Source organism: Schistocerca piceifrons, chromosome 2, assembly GCF_021461385.2.
Source record: "Schistocerca piceifrons isolate TAMUIC-IGC-003096 chromosome 2, iqSchPice1.1, whole genome shotgun sequence".
Classification (NCBI taxonomy): Eukaryota; Metazoa; Arthropoda; class Insecta; order Orthoptera; family Acrididae; genus Schistocerca; species Schistocerca piceifrons.
The window spans coordinates 261298690-261320135 of record NC_060139.1 but is presented as its reverse complement, the minus strand read 5'-3'; the positions used below and the strand labels follow the sequence as shown (position 1 = coordinate 261320135).

General features: G+C 45.1%; 1 protein-coding gene across 1 annotated transcript in view; it reads right to left on the bottom strand.

The window, feature by feature from the left end:
• LOC124775311 (frizzled-9-like) overlaps positions 1-18682 on the bottom strand; it is a 218101-nt gene extending 199419 nt beyond the window's left edge. Inside the window, exon 1 of the mRNA XM_047250146.1 lies at positions 18471-18682. Within this exon, the coding sequence (XP_047106102.1) occupies positions 18471-18680 (210 nt within the window). The 5' untranslated portion in view covers positions 18681-18682. The remainder of the gene's footprint in view (positions 1-18470) is intronic.
• Between the last annotated feature and the right edge of the window lie 2764 nt (positions 18683-21446).

The window sequence follows — 21446 nt, the reverse complement described above, 5'->3', positions numbered from 1 at the left end:
CTGCTTTGAAACTGAGTCAACACAAACACAAGCACAGAATTTCTCACTTACTTAACGTCCCTTATTTACAGATACCCACGTACGTACACACATACGGAGATGTGGAAGTAAACAGTACGGCCATTGTAGCACAATTTACGCTTCACTTGGAGCACGCGTCCCGCTGACGTACCTTGTCGCCCTCAGACTTGTCCTACAGTGCGGCCCTTTTGACAAGTGTCCGCTAATGGGCGGCTGGTCTTTTGGAAACGCCGCCACTTAAGACGGCTTACACACCCTATCTGACTGTCTGCCGCATCAAGACGTAAGGGTGCGCAGGCACTAACGGGTCGTCCACTAACTGAAAAGTCGCTGAAGTCATTCAGTATGTAGAACTACAGAATACTTCCATATTAATACCGAGCACGACGGGCAGTTATATGAGACGCTGATAAGAGGAGCTGACTCAATGATTCTGTGAAACAGGATGTTTTTGAATTGTCTCTGCTCTGTGACGTGAATAATTATTTTCATATTAACTGTAGGCACTGCAAGCAGATAAACGCAAACGTAAGTTACTGTGGGTGAGTCATGTAGAAGATTTGTTATTTGTACTGTCGTAGGCAGTTGGAGGGTGGTTAGAGTTTTAGGCCCCAGCCGATGACGTGAATTAGTGATGCAGTACTTGCTCAGTTACACAAAGATGAAGAAATGAAACAGCCATATAGCCTACTTAGAGTCAGTCCTGACATTCAGTTGAGGTGATACTTAGGGCGATGTGCGGCAAAAACAGAAATCCGTTTGCCTGGTCGGAGGATCTGAACTCTGTATCGTCCCATTAGGAGTACAGAACTACAACACTGAGGCACCTCGCTCAGTAGTTGCATACGTAATGTAAGTGAGGTACTGACTGTTTTACGAGGCTTGAGATGTGTGTGAACTTATTCTCAACTACCACAAATAGTTCAAATGGCTCTGAGCACTATGGGACTTAATTTCTGAGGTCATCAGTCCCCTAGAACTTAGAACTACTTAAACCTAACTAACCTAAGGACAACACACACATCCATGCCCGAGGCAGGATTCGAACCTGCGACCGTAGCGGTACCGCGGTTCCGGACTGAGCGCCTGAACCGCTAGACCACCACGGCCGGCTCAACTACCACAGATCAATGAATCCGTGATTCCGCTTCACAACTATACTCCGCAAGCCACCATACGGTATGTGGCGCTGGGTACCTTGTGAACGACTGTCACTTCCCCCCTTCGCTGTAGCAGTCGCAAATAGTGTGCGGGAAAAACGATTTCTGGTAAGCCTTCGTGTGGACTCGAATCTCTCTAGTTTTACCTTCATGGTCTTTTCACGAGATACACGTGGGAGGAGGCAATTATTTGTTGCCTCATCAAGGAACGTATGCTGTCGGAAGATTAACAATAATACGCACCGCGATGCCGAAAAGCTCTCTCGTAGCGTCAGCCAGCAGTTGGTCGATCATATGTGAAGCTTTCGTGCTCACTAAATGAACGTCTAATGAAACGTGCAGCTCTTCTTTGGATCTTCTCTGTTTCCTCCTATCTAGCGGGATCCCGTACTGACGCGCAATATTCAAGTGTTTGTCGAACGAATGTTTTGTAAACTACTCCCTTTGTTGATGGACATGCTGCGTTCTATTTGCTAGAAACCCTTCATTCCAATCAGAAAGTTGGGCTGCTGTTTTATACGCTCGTATTATTTTCATTAGGCGGCTGTGCGGGACCGCTTCGAGTGCCTTCCGGAAATCAACGAACACGGCAGCTACCTGGACGCATCTATTGATTTCCTGTTGTCGTGGACGGACAGGACGACCTGGGTTTCACACTAAAGTTGTTTTTCGGAGGCCGTGTTGTTTCGTACAGAGCCGATTTTCGGCCTCCAAAAAATGTCATAGTACGCGTGCATAAAACACATCCCAAAACTCTACAGCTGAGAGACGTCAGGGACAAAGGCCTATAGTTTTGTGCGTCTGCTCGACTACCCTTCTTGAAAACAGGAATAATTTGCTCCTTTTTCCGACTATCAGGAATACGTACACGGCTGATAGAAGAAGGACAAGTTCTTTAGCATACTTTATGTACAATACTGGCCATTAAAACTGCTACGCTACGAAGATGACGTGCTACAGACGCGAAATTTAACCGAAAGGAAGAAGATTATGTGATATGCAAATGATTAGCTTTTCAGAGCATTCACACAAGGCTGGCGCCGGTGGCGACACCTACAACGTGCTGACATGAGGAAACTTTCCAACCGATTTCTTGCGCACAAACAGCAGTTGACCGGCGTAGCCTGGTGAAACATTGTTGTGATGCTTCGTGTAAGGAGGAGAAATGCGTACCATCACGTTTCCGACTTTGATAAAGGTCGCATTGTAACCTGTTGCGGTTGCGGTTTATCGTATCGCGACATTGCTGCTCGCGTTGGTCGAGATCCAATGACTGTTAGCAGAATATGGAATCGGTGGGTTCAGGAGGGTAATACGGAACGCCGTGCTGGATCCCAGCGGCGTCGTATCACTAGCAGTCGTGATGACAGGCATCTTATCCGCATGGCTGTAACGGATCGTGCGGACACGTCTCGATCCCTGAGTCAACAGATGGAGACGTTAGCAAGACAACAACCATCTGCACGAACAGTTCGACGACGTTTGTAGCAGCATGGACTATCAGCTCGGAGACCACGGCTGCGGTTACACTTGACGCTGCATGCTGCATCACAGACAGGAGCGCCTGCGATGGTGTACTCAACGACGAACCTGGGTGCACGAATGGCAAAACGTCATTTTTTCGGATAAATCCAGCTTCTGTTTACAGCATCATGATGGCCGCAACCGTGTTTGGCGACATCGCGGTGGACGCACATTGGAAGCGTGTATTCGTCATCGCCATACTGGCATATCACCCGGCGTGATGGTATGGTGCGCCATTGGTTACACGTTTCGGTCACCTCTTGTTCGCACTGACGGCAGTTTGAACAGTGGACGTTACATTTCAGATGTGTTAGGACCCTTGGTTCTACCCTTCATTTGATTCCTGCGAAACCCTACATTTCAGCAGGATAATGCACGACCGCATGTTGCAGGTCCTGTACGGGCCTTTCTGGATACAGAAAATGTTCGACTGCTGCCCTGGCCAGCACATTCTCCAGATCTCTCACCAATTGAAAACGTCTGGTCAATGGTGGCCGAGCAACCGGCTCGTCACAATACGCCAGTCACTACTCTTGATGGACTGTGGTATCGTGTTGAAGCTGCATGGGCAGCTGTGCCTGTACACGCCATCCAAGCTCTGTTTGACTCAACGCCCAGGCGTATCAAGGCCATTATTACGGGCATAGGTGGTTGTTCTGGGTACTGATTTCTCAGGATCTATGCACCCAAATTGCGTGAAAATGTAATCACATGTCAGTTTTAGTATAATATATTCGTCCAATGAATATCCGTTTATCATCTGCATTTCTTCTTGGTGTAGCAATTTTAATGGGCAGTAGTGTATATGTTCGTAGGTTTTCGCTGTCGGAGTCCCCTTCCACAAAATTGTTATCGGTTACAGACTGCGTTGTATTGTCAAATGACAGTCCAATGTTTCGGCCGCTACTGCCAGTAGTCCACAACCCAGACGAATGTTATGGAACGAAAGCAATGTTTGCTTGACAATATATAGTAATTTCTGAGAGGTATTCCTAAGGTTTCCCCTAATATCTCACAGATACTGTTGTTCCGCAGAGTTTCGAAACGGCGTTCGTCTTCAGTTACAGCCGGCTTGGCGGGTCTTGCCCGCCACACGGCACGGCGGCGGCCAGCAGACTGCGTTGCGTCACACGGCGGCTGGTCCAGGGCCCGGCGCTGCTTTCGCCTTCAGCTGACTGACCCTCCCAACGCTAACCGCAGGGTACGGCGCACACGTCCCAGATGAGCTGCCAGTCCGCCGGCACCCACACATCGCGCGCTTCTGCGTCCCAGCACTCGCGTAACTGAGGTTGCGGACCACGACAGCAGCAACAAGACCACAGCTCACAGATGTCCGTTATACAGCTTAGGTGATGAACACGAACGTAGAATTAGGGCATCAGAGTTGAGATTTCTTAGACCGCTGAAAGGATGCACTGGATTAGGAACGAACTGAACATCTTTGCACTTGGAAATAAAAATCCACCAAACAGAATGAAACTGAATGAATGAATACTCACAGTTTGGTTCTCAAAATCCTCAGCTGTAAGTCCAAAGGGAAAAAAATGTGTTTGAAATCTTATGGTCGCAGGTTCGAATGCTGCCTCGGGCATGGATGCGTGTGTGATGTCCTTAGGTTAGTTAGGTAAGTAGTTCTAAGTTCTAGGGGACTGATGACCACAGCAGTTAAGACCCACAGTGCTCAGAGCCATTTGAACCTTTTTTTTTTTTTTTTTTTTTTTTTTGTTGACCTCAGATGTTAAGTCCCATAGTGCTCAGAGCCATTTGAACCAAATCTTACGGGACTTAACTGCTAAGGTCATCCGTCCCTAAGCTTACACACTACTTAACCTAAATTATCCTAAGGACAAACACACACACACCCATGCCCGGGGGAGGACTCGAACCCCCGCCGGGATCAGCCGCACAGTTCCTGACTGCAGCGCCTTAGACCGCTCGGCTAATCCCGCGCGGCTCCAAAGGGAAAAGAGGGGTGCCGCAACAGACAAATGTCTAACATTTTAAATCTAAAAGACGAAAAAATTAAATCCTCACATATAACTTTATATTCGATTTACGGCCTCTTAACTGTTATTCATCAAGCCTCTGCAGGCACATGAAATGCAGCCACATGAAATGTGTATGTGATCGTGGACGGGGACAAGAGTTACGGTTCACTTTGTCCCTAGCGACGCACTTACGAGTGTTATTGCTGTGTGAAATTTAGGACGTGCTGTTAACACGGCACTGTAGCCTTGGAATAAACAAGTTGTGTTGACAGCCAAGAGACAATTAAAAACAACGTGGAGAGGGGACACCCGCTGAGCACGCGAGTTTCAAGTGCGTTGCTTTCTTTGCTGTTATGAAGACATTTGCATCCTTAATGGCGGAAGGTGAGCCCGGGCTGCCGCCAATCAGAGGCCAGCCGCATCACACGTGCCATTGCTGCCAGCTTCATTTGCACCTTTAGTTCCACTCTGCCCCCTTTCCTCTCTTTCCTTCTCTCTCTCTCACTCTCTGCATGTGTGTGTGGAAGTGTACACGCTACGTTTTCACAGTGGCTGCTGAACTACCAACAAAGCTGACTGAAAGAAGACCTGAAGCGTGTGCATAGAGAGGGGCAGCTGTAGAAAAACGCTACATAAAGATATTTTTACGGTGTCGATGGTACCTTCAAATTTTCCCACAAAACAAACACGACGTATCGTCACATTCGGGAATGAACTACCACGCAGGGCTGTTGTCGTTTCCCCAACGTAATAGCGTTATTTTAATTTGCAGACGCTTCAGTTTATGAGGTCGTTGCACACGAAGTAATTTGGAATGACGTAAGGCAGACTTTTACTAAGCTGCCAAAAGAAATGGTCATACGGGAGGAAGAAATTTGTGTGCTGCGTGTTTCGATACTCACTTGCATATGCGTAGAATAGTTCGCTGTCCTTCAAATTTCTAGACAACGAAGCATTAGTTTCTAACACAGAAAATAAAACAACCACACACCGGGATATAAAGTAGTAGAATTTGGTACCCATAATGCTTTTGTAGTGTCTTTAAGCACAAACTTCTGCCTAATTCACAAAGCGATTGAAATTAAATGTTTATGTTCTGTATACATTCATATTAAAAAAGCTGAACACACCTTCGCAATTCTTGTATCATAACTGGACGTCGCTGCTACATGTCATATTCGAAACACAATCTATTCTATATAAAACACGTTCCTCCTCATGTTACTTAAATTATTATTCTAATATTCCGTTGCTTCTCGGAATGCTTTTGTAAACCTCTCCACCACTTGTATTACAATTTTTGTATTCTTCTATTACAATTTTTAAAACATTGCGGTAAACTTGGCTAATGATCATCTCGACTGGCAAATTTTTATAAATATTGCAACTGGAGTATTTGCTTGTTTACACAATAACAGTCAGAATAGCCGCAGTCGGTAAGTTTTATGCGCTAAATATATCTATTTATGTGAGTGATGTCCGCTTTATATTTTCATTTTATGTTTGAAAAATGACTGGGTGTTCTTGCTTTATTCATTATTTGGACTTTTAAACGTAGAACAATATATGTAGAACATACATTCAGAATATATTTATCTGGGAAAGCCTTACTAAACAACCGAACACGACAACTGGCATTGAAGTAGACACATATTGGGTGCGTGTACAATGTTGCAGAAATATTTCTAGCTCATTTCTGACAAATGTGTTTCTGGAATGCCATTTCATCATATATGATTGAATTTGGCATTAACGATGCTATACGTCTTGCTATTAGTCAAATGTCTAAATGAATAACAAAATAGCACGGGGGAGGGGATATTGAAAAAAAATGGCTTTTTCACAAATCTACGTGTACCCTGTAACGTACATTAAAACCATAGAAGTTTTATTTGAAGTTTTTTTTAATCTATTACTCTTTCAAGGGTATTAACTCAAATATATTAATCTCAGTTTTTTCGAGTGGGTGTTTCACCCCCTTAACTGTCTTTTGGGCACGTATAAATGTGTATCTACTGGTGCTCTACACAACATACTCAAATTCGATCAACCTCGAAGTGTACCCCTCGGTAGATTTACTTGTGAGTAATAGATCTTACGAATGACGTGTATGTGACCTTTGTATATGTGCTAGACTTCGCGCGAATTCTCACATCTAACAATAAGCCTCCCAATGGCCCACAGCTCTCCTTACATGTTCACTACTCACCTTTCTAATGCTACACTTAATATGTAATCGACTTGACCAATTCCAAGTATGTGTTGCTAATTTCATAATCGAATAACTACTCCAAGCTCCAACAATAAGAACACAGAAACTGCACGCTTTACCTTGGTGTTCACTGAAAATATCTAACCCATCATCTCCGTAAGCACGTGGCCATACACTGACAGGAAAAAGTTTCAACAATGAAAATACCTACTAAAATGCGTGTTCAAGTGCTTAAAACTCTTACCCTCGTGTCTGTAAAGAAGAACGAAGTCCTTGTACTAAAGTAACTGAACAGCCACGGTAAACGCGACAGTTCCCAACGTGTTGCTACAGCTTTTTTGTCACAACACCTGCCGTGCAGATGTTCACGCATTCGCAGAGACAGCTGGCGGCAAAGCATGGCGGCACAAGCCTCTAATAAGAAACGATTTCCGTCTGCGCCAATATCCAGCGCTCCTCACTCACTATTTTCTACTTCTGTAGGCCGCTCATTGTGTCAGTACACATTATGGCTATTATTAACATACGAACAGTGGAGGAAAATGTGGAAAGACTGTATACAGTAATCATTTTCAAATAGATGCAGAGATGCATAAGATGTGGCTAGCTTGGATAGCTGCCTCTAACCAATCATCGGACTCAAGGCAACAACAACCTGAACAGTATACAAGCAATCATATTTCCTTCGCTCCATTTGAAATGGAAAGAGAATGACTAGGAATTGTATAAAATACCCTTCGCCCTTCAGCGTAGTGTGGCTTATGGAGTATATACGTTGATGAGTTCTGCTTCTTTGCTTACTCTTTTCTGCTCGAGGGGTCTGCTGTAAGTTACGACTGAGGCTGCAGGTAACTCAGTATGCAAATTTGGTACAGAGCTCGATAGAGCCTCCATCTGGTGTATCGGCCGGCCGCTATTTGTAGGCAGAGCTCGGCGTCGCGGCCTCGTTAGCTGCGCAGAAGCAGCCGTGAGGCAAGTCGGCGGCGAGATCACAGCCGGCCGGCGCCGACCACTGCCCCGGCGGGGCTCGAACCGCCGACCTCTCTCTCCTAGACCTGACACGCGGCGGGACGTATTACCTCCCTCCTACCGGGAAAGGCGCAACTTCGCTTCCAAACAGGCTCGATTAGCAACGAGACGCACGTACGTGGCACAGGCGTCTACGAGAGCTTTTGTTTAGTCCGTTGAAAAAAAAAGAAAAAAAAAGTCTGGAGAGCTTTACTTGAAAGACGGCCGAGTCCGCACTTTTCGAAAGGCGAACAATCTGTGTGTTTCATTCATCAACCGTAATGCAGTTCTCCAGTTGCGACATTTGGCAGCTATCCATAACTGCTGCGTCTCGCATCATTGACGAAGTGCCTTATATACTTGTTTCCAGGTCTGATCTGATTCTTTTCTTCGGCCACCCCTTCAATCGTAATTTTCTGCAGCGGTTAATGACGTAATGCGTGGCGCACCATTCCATCTGGACGATTCGTTAGTTCTTTATTAGGGATTTTTTTCGTCGTTTAGTCGTTGCGCGACATCCTGAGTCCTTACTCGGTTGATTCATTTCATCTTCAACAGCTTCCTCTAACACCGCACTTCAAAGCTTCTAATCTTATAATTTCTTTGTTTCTAATAGACCACATTGAACATTTCAACAGGGATGTACTATGACTGTAGATTTTAGAAGAACATGCCCCTCCTAAGAATAATGGTACAAGTGGCGTTGCATATTATAACGATCTATGCTTCCCATCACATTTTGATAAAGTAATAGTAACCAGCAGTTGAAAAACACTTTAATTAACAGCTGTCGTGGACTTATATGAGATTATTTAGGTATTACGCAGCAGGTATGGAGCACGATATGCATGAAGTCCCCCCAAAATTGAAGCACTGATGTTGAGCGAAAGTCCTAAACGTGTAGCGCTATGTTCATACAGGGAAAAAACATACGAATTAAGCACTTCAATGCTTCCATCTCTAGCAATCTTCGTTAACGCGAAAAATGACGAGTTGCATCCTGACTCGGATCCATGTTAAACTGTAGGTTCTCCCGATAACTGGCTGGATAAGTCAATTCAAAGGTCGAAGGAAGGCAACGTCATACCACTTCTCCCCCCCCCCCCCCCCATCGGGTCCTCCCTCGTGCATGTGTGTGTGTTGTCTTTAGCGTAAGTTAGTTTAGGTTAGATTAAGTGGTATGTAAGCCTAGGGACCGATGACCTCAGCAGTTTGGTCCCATACGAACGTACCACAAATTTCCAACTAAAAAAAAAAAAAAAAACCATACCACTTCCAATACGACAAAGTCTAGTAGAGCAGGCTGTTGCTCAAACCTACCTTCGGTTAACGACAGTTTTACCTTTTCAAGTACGCTGCCAGATAAACAAAGAGAAGCACCTAGAAGACATATTTGGATGTCAATGTAACATCATACAAGCACACACCATCGGCAGACACGTAAATGATTAGCGTAGCAATTCCCTGTGACAGGATAGGCACCAGTGTGCATTAGTTTTGTTCGGGTTTACTGTTGTTACCAGGCCTGATAGAGTATAAAATATGGCTCTGAGCACTATGGGACTTAACATCTATGGTCATCAGTCCCCTAGAACTTAGAACTACTTAAACCTAACTAACCTAAGTACATCACACAACACCCAGTCATCACGAGGCAGAGAAAATCCCTGACCCCGCCGGGAATCGAACCCGGGAACCCGGGGATAGAGTATATAAGGGGTGTGAACAGCGTCAGAAGTTGAATGAACACTGTGAAGGACAGGGAGATGCTGCCTAATCGTGTGAAACATCGATATCAGCACCCACAGACTTCTTTAGGGGACTCATTGTGGGTCTCCATTTGGCCAGATAGTTAAATCGTACAATATCTAGATTTGTGGGCCACTCGGATGTGGCAGTGACCTAATGTTGGACTATATGGCAACGTGAACACAGGCATACTCTTGAAGGTTCCGTTAGATCACGTCTGACCACCACGAGGGAGGACCACCTTGTGGTGCACCAAGCACGTCGTAATTCTTTCACATCTGTACCTGTCACTCGATAAAAAGTGATGGACCCCATACCACATTCTGTGTCATTCCGCAGCATTGGTCAGACTAGCAGCAACCGAACTTGGGAATAGAGTCCCATGCGTAGGGACTGTGTTTGGAGTGGTGCCGTGACTAATTAGCATGGACTGCTGATGAATAGCGTCAACATCGTGTTCACTGATGAACTGAACATCGTCAGCGAGTATGGCTGCTGCCTGGCGATATGTCCCATTCTTCCAATGTTTTTGAGAGGCACAGCGGTGTTATTTTAGGCGTCATGGTGTGGGGAGCCGTCAGGTATGACTTCAGGTCACGGCTGATTGTGACTGACGGAAGTCTGACGACACAACAGTAAGTCGCGGGCGTCGTGCGTCCTTCATTTTTGGAGAGGACAATGTTCGTCCACCCGTGGCACGTGTTTCTATGAACTGCCTGCATGATGTTGAGATCTCCCGTTGTCAGCAAGATGCCCAGATCTGACGCCATTGGAACACGTGTGGGAGCAGCGCGGACGTCAACCCTGTCCCATGCCAGTATCCAGAATATCAAGGACCGGTTACAACAGCTGCGGGCCAGATTGCCTCAGGACAGCGTACAACGGCTGTGTGACGCCCTTCCCAACCGAAACAGTACACGCGTCTGAGCCAAATGGGTGCAACTTCATACCGAGTAGTGGGCTCATATTGAGAAGTTATTCGTAAATTCGATCGATTTTGTAAGCACTGATAAAACATCATACGAGGTCTGTTCAAAAAATTCCGGAACATTCGTAATTTCGCGCCAATGGTGTGTTGGAGTGGAATGCGGTTGGCATCCCTGCACAGGCCTGTGTTTAATGTGTAACTGCCGGAAGTTTCATTGTTACGTGTCTATTAGTTATTGTTCAGCGCTGCATTGAGAAGAACGTTGTGTCGCACAGTTTGCGAATTTCGGGATGGCAGAGTTAGAGGGGCAGCGTGCCTGTATTAAATTTTGCGTGAAACTCAAGAAAACCTTTGCAAAGACACACCAATTGAGGCAGAGAGCCTACGGTGATGAATGCTCAAGTTGTTCTCGGTGTTACGAATGGTTCACACGGTTTAAAAGTGGCCGGACGGGAGCTAAAAATGACCCTCGTTCAGGACGCCCTTCGACATCTACCGACGACGCTCATGTCAGGAACGTCAACGAAATTGTGCGTGCCAATCGAAGAGTGACTGTCCGAGAGGTTGCAGAAGATCGTAACATTTCAGTTGGATCATGTCATGAAATCCTGACACAGCATCTTCCAAAGCGTCGTGTTGCCGCCAAATTCGTCCCACGGCTCATAAGTCAAGATCAGGAAGTCTTTCGTCTCGCAGTTTGTGAAAAGTTTTTGGATCGCGCAAATGAGAACGAGATGTTCCTAAAGAGACTCATAACTGGTGATGAGACGTCGGTCTACGGCTATGATGCTGAGATCAAAAGCCATGCTCATAGTTTTCTCTCACTTTGAAGGATTAGCTCACCATTAATTCGTGCCACAGGGAGAAACTTTTTTAATCGACTGTACTACCGGGACTTGCTGCGACGCCTGCGAGAAAATGGGAGACGGAATGAGCCTGAAATGTAGCGACACTATTCATGGTTCAAATGGCTCTGAGCACTATGGGACTCAACTGCTGAGGTCATTAGTCCCCTAGAACTTAGAACTACTTAAACCTAACTAACCTAAGGACAGCACAAACATCCATGCCCGAGGCAGGATTCGAACCTGCGACCGTAGCGGTCGCGCTGTTCGAAACTGTAGCGCCGAGAACCGCTCGGCCACACCGGCCGGCAACAATTCATGGCTCTTGCACTCCGATGAAACGACGAAGTTCTGCAACGTAGACGAGATAAAAGAAAATCCGCAGACGGCGCTGCGCACGATCCAGCAAGAGGCGTGTCAAGATTGCTACCGGGAGTGGAAAAGGCGTTGGTAGCGGTGTGTCAATTGTGGAGGTGAGTATTTCGAAGACCATGCACGGTAATTAAAAGGTAAACGCAAAAAAATGACTTATCGACAAAGTTCCGGAAGTTTTTGAACAGACCTCCTATACCCGCTCAATTCGAGAAGTTCCATTTCGTTTCCTCATCCTCTTCCGGGTGCTTCACTTTCTTTTGTGACAGTTTGCGGTCATAAAATGTAATGTATTGTGAATACATAGAAAGAAGGATCCTCATTGTATGATTATATGATAGCGGAACAAACACTGGTAGCAGTTACTTCTGTAAAATATCTGGGAGTATGCGTACGGAACGATTTGAAATGGAATGGTCATATAAAATTAATTGTTGGTAAGGCGGGTGCCAGGTGGGGATTCATAGGGAGAGTCCTTAGAAAATGTAGTCCATCAACAAAGGAGGTGGCTCACAAAACACTCGTTCGGCCTATACTTGAGTATTGCTCATCAGTGTGGGATCCGTACCAGGTCAGGTTGACAGAGGAGATAGAGAAGATCCAAAGAAGAGCGGCGCGTTTCGTCACAGGGTTATTTGGTAAGCGTGATAGCGTTACGGAGATGTTCAGCAAACTCAAGTGGCAGACTCTTCAAGAGAGGCGCTCTGCATCGCGGTGTAGCTTGCTGTCCGGGTTTCGAGAGGATGCGTTTCTGGATGAGGTATCGAATATATTGCTTCCCCCTACTTATACCTCCAGAGGAGATCACGAATGTAAAATTAGAGAGATTCGAGGGCGCACGGAGGCTTTCCGGCAGTCGTTCTTCCCGCGAACCATACGCGAGTGGAACAGGAAAGGGAGGTAATGACAGTGACACGTAAAGTGCCCTCCGCCACACACGGCTGGGTGGCTTGCGGAGTATAAATGTAAATGTAGATGAAACATACAGCAACACATTCGTCACAGTTGTTGACGAAGAAGAGGCAGCGAGCATAGACACCAACCAGATGCAGACTTCCAACAGAGACACCGGCTACGCAGCCTGAGTGAGGTTGTAGCTTGGGTGGCCGCAGAGCGGCGACAAGACAAGGCGCGGCAGGCTGTCGGTCGCTGACTACTGTCAGACCAGCACTCAGCAGGTTGGGCGCTGCTCACGGTCGGACACCGCCTGCGGGGGGCATCGCCGTGACATCAGCCTCACATCTGGCGTCGCCTCTGGCCAAAGCGGATGTCGCGAGCCTGTTAGTGTAGGTGGACGTGGACGTGTAGCGCACTCGGGGCGCGGAGCTTCTGTTGGAGGCCGCGCTGTGTGTGTGTGTGTGTGTGTGTGTGTGTACGCCACCCACCACACAGTAGCGGCGGGCGGTAGCTGCGTTCCTAGGGAGCTCTCTCGTGCGCTAACGTAGGCGTGAGCGCATGATTCATAAACGTATCAACGTACGCGATGAACGTATTTTTACGCAATTTTTACGCAATGATCCCATTTTCGTTACCGCGTCCTCATTTTGATTCATGTATGTATAGTTGCAGGCTCCTTTGCGCATCTGAAGACGTCCCGTAAATGTGAAAGAAGTATTAGAAAACTATTTCTCGCACACAAGTACGTATGTCGTATTTTTTAACGAAAATATAACGTTAGCAGTCACCAAGTTTTGCTTCTGTCAAAATATATTTCGTATGTGCACTGCCTCATGTTGCAGTGCAGATGCAGGTTTGGAATTCTTTATATACTAAGGACAAATGGAATGGTGATAAAGGTTTCGAATCTACGCCACGTCACACTTCCACTCCGCGGAAAGAATACCGTACAATATTTAATGAAAATATTCTAGGCATACTCGACATCAACTAGTTTCAAAATTGCTTGATTGCTCGCTTGAACCATGATATTCCGGAAACAAACAATAACTGCTCACGTATGTGTTAATTCTTATGTTTTGTTTCCTTCGGCCAGCTATCGGTATGCATGCGACAGCATGCGTATCTAATATGTTCGAAATCGCCACGCATAAAAACAGGATTTTCTGGCGATCACACCTCAGGTTCTATTGGGACAAGCGTTTTCGATAGTTAGGTATCATTTGTATGCGAACAAAAGGATCGTCTTAGTGCCACCATCCTACAATACAAAGTAGGGGTATCATACACTTCCTCCTGCTTGGGCAAATGGAGCAAATCGATTGATTCTTTCTGAATTTCGTATGGTCTGTGGTGTGCATCATGGGACTTACGGAAGCATCATTAGTTCTTGGGCGGTTCCTCGGAAAATACCACAAAAGAGTTTTTGTTCATATTTTCACCGTCACCAGCAGCCCAAAACCCAACCGAGGATTCCAAGATGGCTATCCACAGCAAATGGCTGAAATTCTTACGATGTATTCCTAAGATCACGATCTCGAACAACCCTGAAAATTTTCTTGATATCTTCGTCCGTTTCCAAGACACAGTGGTTCAAAATTACCCAACTTCTACACTTCTCCCGGGACATTGAGAAATCTAAATAATAAATAACCGCAGAAAATTGTTCAAATTTTACCGGAATATTCTCTAGACATTTATCTAGAAGACCCTTTTCCCCGATTTCACAAATCTTTGTCCATATCAAATGTCGCTGGATGATTTTGATATACCGAGGCTCCCTGGTACATTAAAACTGTACCAGACTGTCATTCGAACACTGATTGTATACCTTTCGCGTGCATTTCTCTTTCTCTGACATTCCGTCTGTCATCACAGTATACAAATAATGGGTAACACAAGCTTTCGGAAGTGGTGTTAATTTCAAACCAATTTGTAGAAGATGAAATGAACACTGATAATTTGCTAGACGTAAGTATTTATAACAAATCAGTCGTGGAATACGAAAAGCTTCGAAAACAGTTTATACGTATCTGTAGGCAGGATATGGTCATGCTTAACGCAATTTCTGTACAGATTATGGTTGGCAATATTGCCGCACCATCCGCAAGCCAATTATTCACATCCAAATTGGAGCCCTAATTTTGTGTCTGAAAACTTAACGTTTCTGTGATTGTTACTGAAAGTGCAAAATACACGTGGGCGAATCTTAGTGACCACGATGTTTAATTGTATTTTATTAAAGTTGCCGTACAATGAAATTGTTTCAAGACGCACTTTTAGACGTATAAAAATTATAGACTAATCACCACTTTTTAATTTATGGGCCACTGGGATTTGTTCTGCAATTGCAATATTCGTTATATTTTTTAGGCATCTGGTTCCACGCAAACAACGAAATTCATTGGCACTGTCCACGAATTTCCACGTGATATAACCCTTTAATTCTTTTCTGTTTATTAGCTTAAATTGTTATTCTGTAACCTATTCAACCGACTGCTCTCACATTTAATAATTATGAGATTATCGTTTCGGTTTTCAGAATCATTTCGTTCCGCTGTCGCAGCAAAAACATTTAGGAAAACACTACAGAATACCCGTTCACATTGCGATCTCGCTTCGCTGTTCGCTATTGTAGATCAGATAGTGTACAACATTCCTACCAAGAAAGGAAAGTTATGCGCTTCGACGCACATACCCATTTTCCCTATTGCGCCTTTCAGTTTTCCTATTCAATGTGATATCTGCACCAAAATCAAAATATTCGTCGGAGATTTTTTTGTTACGTTATACATCTTTTGTCATTTACCATGAAGCATAAGTTCTTTGTATGAAAAGTGCGTTACGCTATACAGCAATCTGTTCGTATGCAACGTCACAGACTTCGCCAAATCACAAGCAGATTGTCACGTTCCAACCTAACCAAGACCTCAGACAACGCTAACAGATCAGTCTTGACACAACAACCAAGATTTGGCGCGGGGGAGGGGCACAACTAGCGCCCTCGAACCAACTTGGTGTATTAGTCGATGAGCTCACATTCGGAATTTTTGTCCAGCCTTCCAAAATATGATTTTCTGTAGTTTCTCTAAATCACTTCAGGTGAATACCTGGATGATTCCTTTATAAATAATCTCCTTCATTCTTTCTCAGTCCGTCCCCTACGCTACTTGTTTACAGGGCGCTATACCACAATTTTATTTCCATTTAACATACTGATATTTACATAGCTGAAGAGAACGGAGACAATGATCTAACTTGCAGATAAAAGTGATAATTTTTCTGTTATACGACGAGATTAGAGGCGAAATATAAGGTAGGATATTACAATGACGATGATGAAACCGGCTATGCCCTCCCTAAAGGAACCAACCCGTCAATGGGATTAATTGATTTAGGAAAGTGGAGCAAACTCTAGCTCCGAACTGCCAGGCGAGCGTTTGGATCCCGTTCTTCCCCAAAGCGAGTACAGTGCATTAACCTTCGCGTCACTTCGCTCGGTGTAGTCACTGCAGATGCGGAATTCGAACCCACAACCTCAGCTTTACGGAGGCAGTCGTGACACCTCGGGGAAGACGGATGTCAGGACGGAATGAATTTGCTGCCGTGATTCTCTTTGGGAGACATATCGCCTGTACTGAACACACGACATGGTTCTCACGCAACAGGTGTCCTGTCAATGGGAGTCGCCCAACACACTGCAGATCTCACGAGCTGCGACATAGTCGCGTATACGAACAGTGATACAATGCTGTCAAATGCTTTTTATTCCAGTCTTTGATCACAATATCAATTCTTTTGACGATGACCGGTTTCAGTCCGTGATGACCATCCTCAGATCTACAATATACAAATATATACACCTATCATAGTTACCAATATTTAAAAGTCTGCTACGTGTATTTTACCTAATGTGTTTTTATCAGATTATGCTTTTTGCGTAAATGATGGCTACGTCTAAGCCCACAGTAGCGACATCTAGGTAGGATGTAGGCAAAAAGATTTCTGGTAGCTACTATACTTCAGTTGCCAGTAGCAATAATGACTGTGTGGGCGATGTGGCCTGTTCTACACCTTATTCTGTACTGACTATATTTATATCGTTGGACGATGCCATTATGGCCTTACCACTTTAGGACATGGTGTAGAAAAGGTACGTTTTACTGTATTTTATCTGTACATTTCCCTGGTTGTATGATAGTATATTGTGATACGCGTTGCTGTATTGCGTTGAAAGACACACTGCTCACTAGGTGTATTTATTTGTGTATTATAGATCTGAGGATGGTCATCACGGCCTGAAACCCGTCATCGTCAAAAGGATTGATATTGTGATCAAAGACTGGAATAAAAAACACTTGATACTGCAGATCGCTGTAGCGTTCGCCATTCTGGTTTCACACACTTGGCTACTGACCGCACTGCATACAACCAGTCCTTTTTACAGGCGTTGTAATGTCCCGTGAGCTGCTGCCTGTGTAACGGGAACGGTCCAGGACGTCCGGTACCATTGCAGTATTGGTCTCCTGTCATTCTGTTAACGGACAAGGCACAGGTGCAGAAGTGGTCTGCAGGTCTCCGCGCTCAACCAAGTTTCGGCTTCACGATCACAGAGCGGGAAGCGTTTAGTGAGCTCTTGTGAGGCAGACGGGCTCCCGGAGTCAATCCCGACGAACGTCAGTCGCTCACCTTACACATTACTGTGTCTTACTACAGGAGCATGTTGTACCTTTTAATTTTATACTAAATGCTCTGATCATTGTGGTTCCCATACTGGTGGCAGAAACAAGACTGTTGTTCAACAGAAAATTATACCCTGACAGATGTTATTGCCAACGTGCGGTATCTGCGAGTTACTAACTGAACTGCTCTATGGCAATAGGGCTGTATGCATTGCGATTGACCATCATCCATTGGCACTAAATGGTAAGGTCTCACAGTTGAGGTACGCCTTTTCTACGAATGAAATGGCTGACACGTTCGTAGCTGTTGTCATAGCCGGAGAAGTGTTTTTTTCTTGCCGAAATATCAGTAAAAAAACTACGCTTCATCTTTTCCTACTGTACTCACGTCGCTCGACAGACTCACTGTAGTCATCAGACCCCAGGCAGCTTTTCGATTGCGCCTGTTCCAACTAACTGGCAGTGCTAATGTACAATCAATAAAGACGCGAGGATCAAGGTTCTACCACTTCTCAACACAGGCCCTTGCGCCTCTAACATAGTCCACTAAGGGTGCGTAAGGACACTGGGGACTGTTCGTGTTTTTCAACACAGACGTGAACTACCTGCGGTTTTGAAATAAAACTATTATACAGCTACATATATTTCTGTATAAATTAGCATCAGACGTATGTGACGTGGATAAGTTTCCGTTGATCCTTAAATTTACCAGCCGACGCTTTTAATAGTAAATTAAGTCATTCAAGATCCTAAGCGGAATACTTCAACCAGTTACCTAGTCACAAGGCTGGAAGAGAATTAAGAGCACAGCCAGTAGTCTGCGCCATTTTTTTCATAACAAATATGTACCGAATGGAATTTGACAGAAGAAACGATGTACTTCTATCCGTCTCCACTCGGGGACGATAGTGACGGTACTTTTTTAGTTCTTGCGCGCATTAATGTTATAATCCGAATCGTGATGTTGACACTACACTTAGCACGTGATGAGCGCAATCTTAGTCACTGAACTGCGTTGCCCGTGTGCTTGCCGCTCACGGGCGACACACGACGCTCCGCCGCCGCTACCAGTGTTGGTACTCACCGCTCTCTCGGCCTGTATCTGGTCCTCGTGGCCCAGCACGTTGGGCATGGTGGTGAGGTTGTAGCCGAGCCCCTGGCACGCGGGGATGTTGATGCGCTCGCAGCGCAGCGCGCGCGCGCCGCCCGCCGTCAGCAGCAGCAGCGCCAGACACAAGCACCCTCCGCCGCGCGCTCCGCCGCCGCTTGGCGCCCGCACCACACCGTCTCGCATGACGGAATGCCCGGCCGGCTCTGGCTCCGGCCCCAGCGTCGAGTGCGCGCCGCCGGCAGCGGTGGGGCAGCAGGAGGGGGCGGGGGGGGGGGGGGGACTGTGGGGTGAGGAAGGGGGAGGACAAAGCGCGCCGCGGCTCCTCACAGGACGCCGCCGCCAGAGCCACCTGCGGGGCCAGCCTTTCAGCCCAGCCGTGCCGAGACTCCGTCGCCCACATCCCGACTAGACTCCTGCTCGTACAGGTTCCCAAACTTTCTTAGACCATTACACTTGAGTGGAATCAGGCGTTAGCTAGTGTCCACCCACCCGCTCCCCCTCACCCCCTTGCCGGTTGTTGCTCTCCTCTCTCTCCCACATTATCATCAACTTTTGCACCTAACTAAACTGCAGAATTGACTTTCCTTGGAACACCTTTATTTCTAACATTATCAAAGATGAGTGAGATTTAGGGTGCGAGCACCAATCAGGAATAAGGCCGGTATTACACTATCAAATTTCTTTGTCAAATATCTTTGTCAAAGGTATTTGATGGTGTAATAGGAACTTTGACAAATGTCGTCCAATATTTGATCAAATCTAGGGCCTCGTTGTAGATTTGATCAAAGAAATCGCTTGTCTTCTATTCACTGCAATGTGACATGCTACCACATGGAGCGCTAGCATCGCTGCAGCGTTCTGTCGTCTGTAGTGTTTTTATAAACATTGCCGGTAAATACAATTGGTGTGTGCCGACAACTACAAAATTAATAGAGATGTATGAAGCTGATGAGGCGCTTTACAAAGTTAGGCACCCTGAATACAAAAATAGATTAAGAAGATTGGAGACCTGACCTGACCTGACCTGACCTGACCTGACCTAACCTAACCTAACCTAACCTCCCTCCTGTAGCAAGGAATCGGGGTGTTACAGGGAGCCTGTCTTCTGAAGATGTAGCAGTTCTTAAGTGAATATTGTGCTTTGTGATATGAGGATACACTTCACTGACCACATACAGAAATGTATGCTCATCCATTCTTAAGTAATTGATGTACGACTTGACGTCTTCCACTGTAAGCTCACGTAACAAGTTTTGTTGAATGCTTTTATCGTGTCGTCGTAAAACCCACGGCTTCCCCCCAGATTAGATTAGTTTTTCGTTCCATAGATCCGTCCTGAGGAGATCCTCGTGGATGTGGAACATGTCAATTTTTTTAAAGCTGTAACAACAATACTAATAGTATGAATAAATACAATACATAATTTGTTTCTATTAAAAGTTTCGTCAATGGAGTAGGAGTTGGCCACTAGTAAGTCTTTCAGGCTCCTTTTAAACTGATCTTTATTTGTGACTAAATTTTTTATGTTTGCTGGCAAACTATTGAAGATGAGTGTTCCTGAGTAGTGGATCCCTTTTTGAACTGAAGTAAATGCTTTTAAGTCCTTGTGCAGATCATTTTTGTTTCTGGTATTGTATGTATGAACTGAGTTGTTTGTTGGAAAAACAGAATATTATTTAGGACAAATTTCATTAAGGAGTAATTATACTGAGAGGAAGTAGTTAGTATACCCAGTTCTTTGAAGAGGTTTCTGCAGGACGTCCGTGTATTTACTCCACAAATAATACGTATTACATGCTTTTGGACTCTGAAAACTTTTGTTTGACTTGAAGAATTACCCCAAAATATTATACCATATGACATTATGGAATGACAGTAGGCAAAGTATGCAAAGCTTTTTCATTTTTATGTTGCCTATGTCAGCTAACACTCGAATTACAAATACAGATTTGTTAAGGCGTTTCTGCAGTTCTGTGGTGTGCTCCTCCCAACTCAATTTATTATCAAGTTGTAATCCCAGGAATTTAAGACTGTCAACCTGGTATGTATGGTTCCTTTTTTCCCCCCATTTCTTTTCCGCATGTGCGCACAATGCAATTGCGGTACGTGCAACTGCTGCGGTTAATAACAAGTTGTTGTCAGCCATCTTGAAGTTTGACGAGAAATTTGATGACAGTGTAATACCCCTTCTAGCGCTACGTCAAAGATCTTTGTCAAATATATTTGACGGAATATTTGATCACATCTTTGATCAAATCTTTGACAAAGAAATTTGATAGTGTAATGCCGGCCTAAGTGAAACTAAAGTAGTAAGTTACTAAGAGCGAAGGAAAACAAACTAAAGTAGTAAGTTACTAAGAGAGAAGGAATAAATTTTTCATATACTTCCGAAATAAATTTATTTACTCCATTACTGGTGGAGGGCATCATTGAAGAGTACAATACTACGTTACAAACTTCAGGACAAAATAAGGCCTAAATTTACTCCTAGGCAGTAGTAGGAGTAAAGTAAGAGAGTAAGGTGCGATCTTTTAGTTCTGTGTTTTAAGTGTGGGATTCTACGCATTACCTGGACTACGAAGAATACACTACTGGCCATTAAAATTGCTACACCACGAAGATGACGTGCTACAGACGCGAAATTTAAGAGACGCGAAATTTAAGCGCCAGGAAGAAGATGCTGTGATATGCAAATCATTAGCTTTTCAGAGCATTCACACAAGGTTGGCGACGGTGGCGACACCTACAACGTGCTGACATGAGGAAACTTTCCAACCGATTTCTCATACACAAACAGCAGCTGACCGGCGTTGCCTGGTGAAACGTTGTTGCGATGCCTCGTGTAAGGAGGAGAAATGCGTACCATCACGTTTCCGACTTTGGTAAAAGTCGGATTGTAGCCTATCGCGATTGCGCTTTATCGTATCGCGACATTGCTGCTCGCATTGG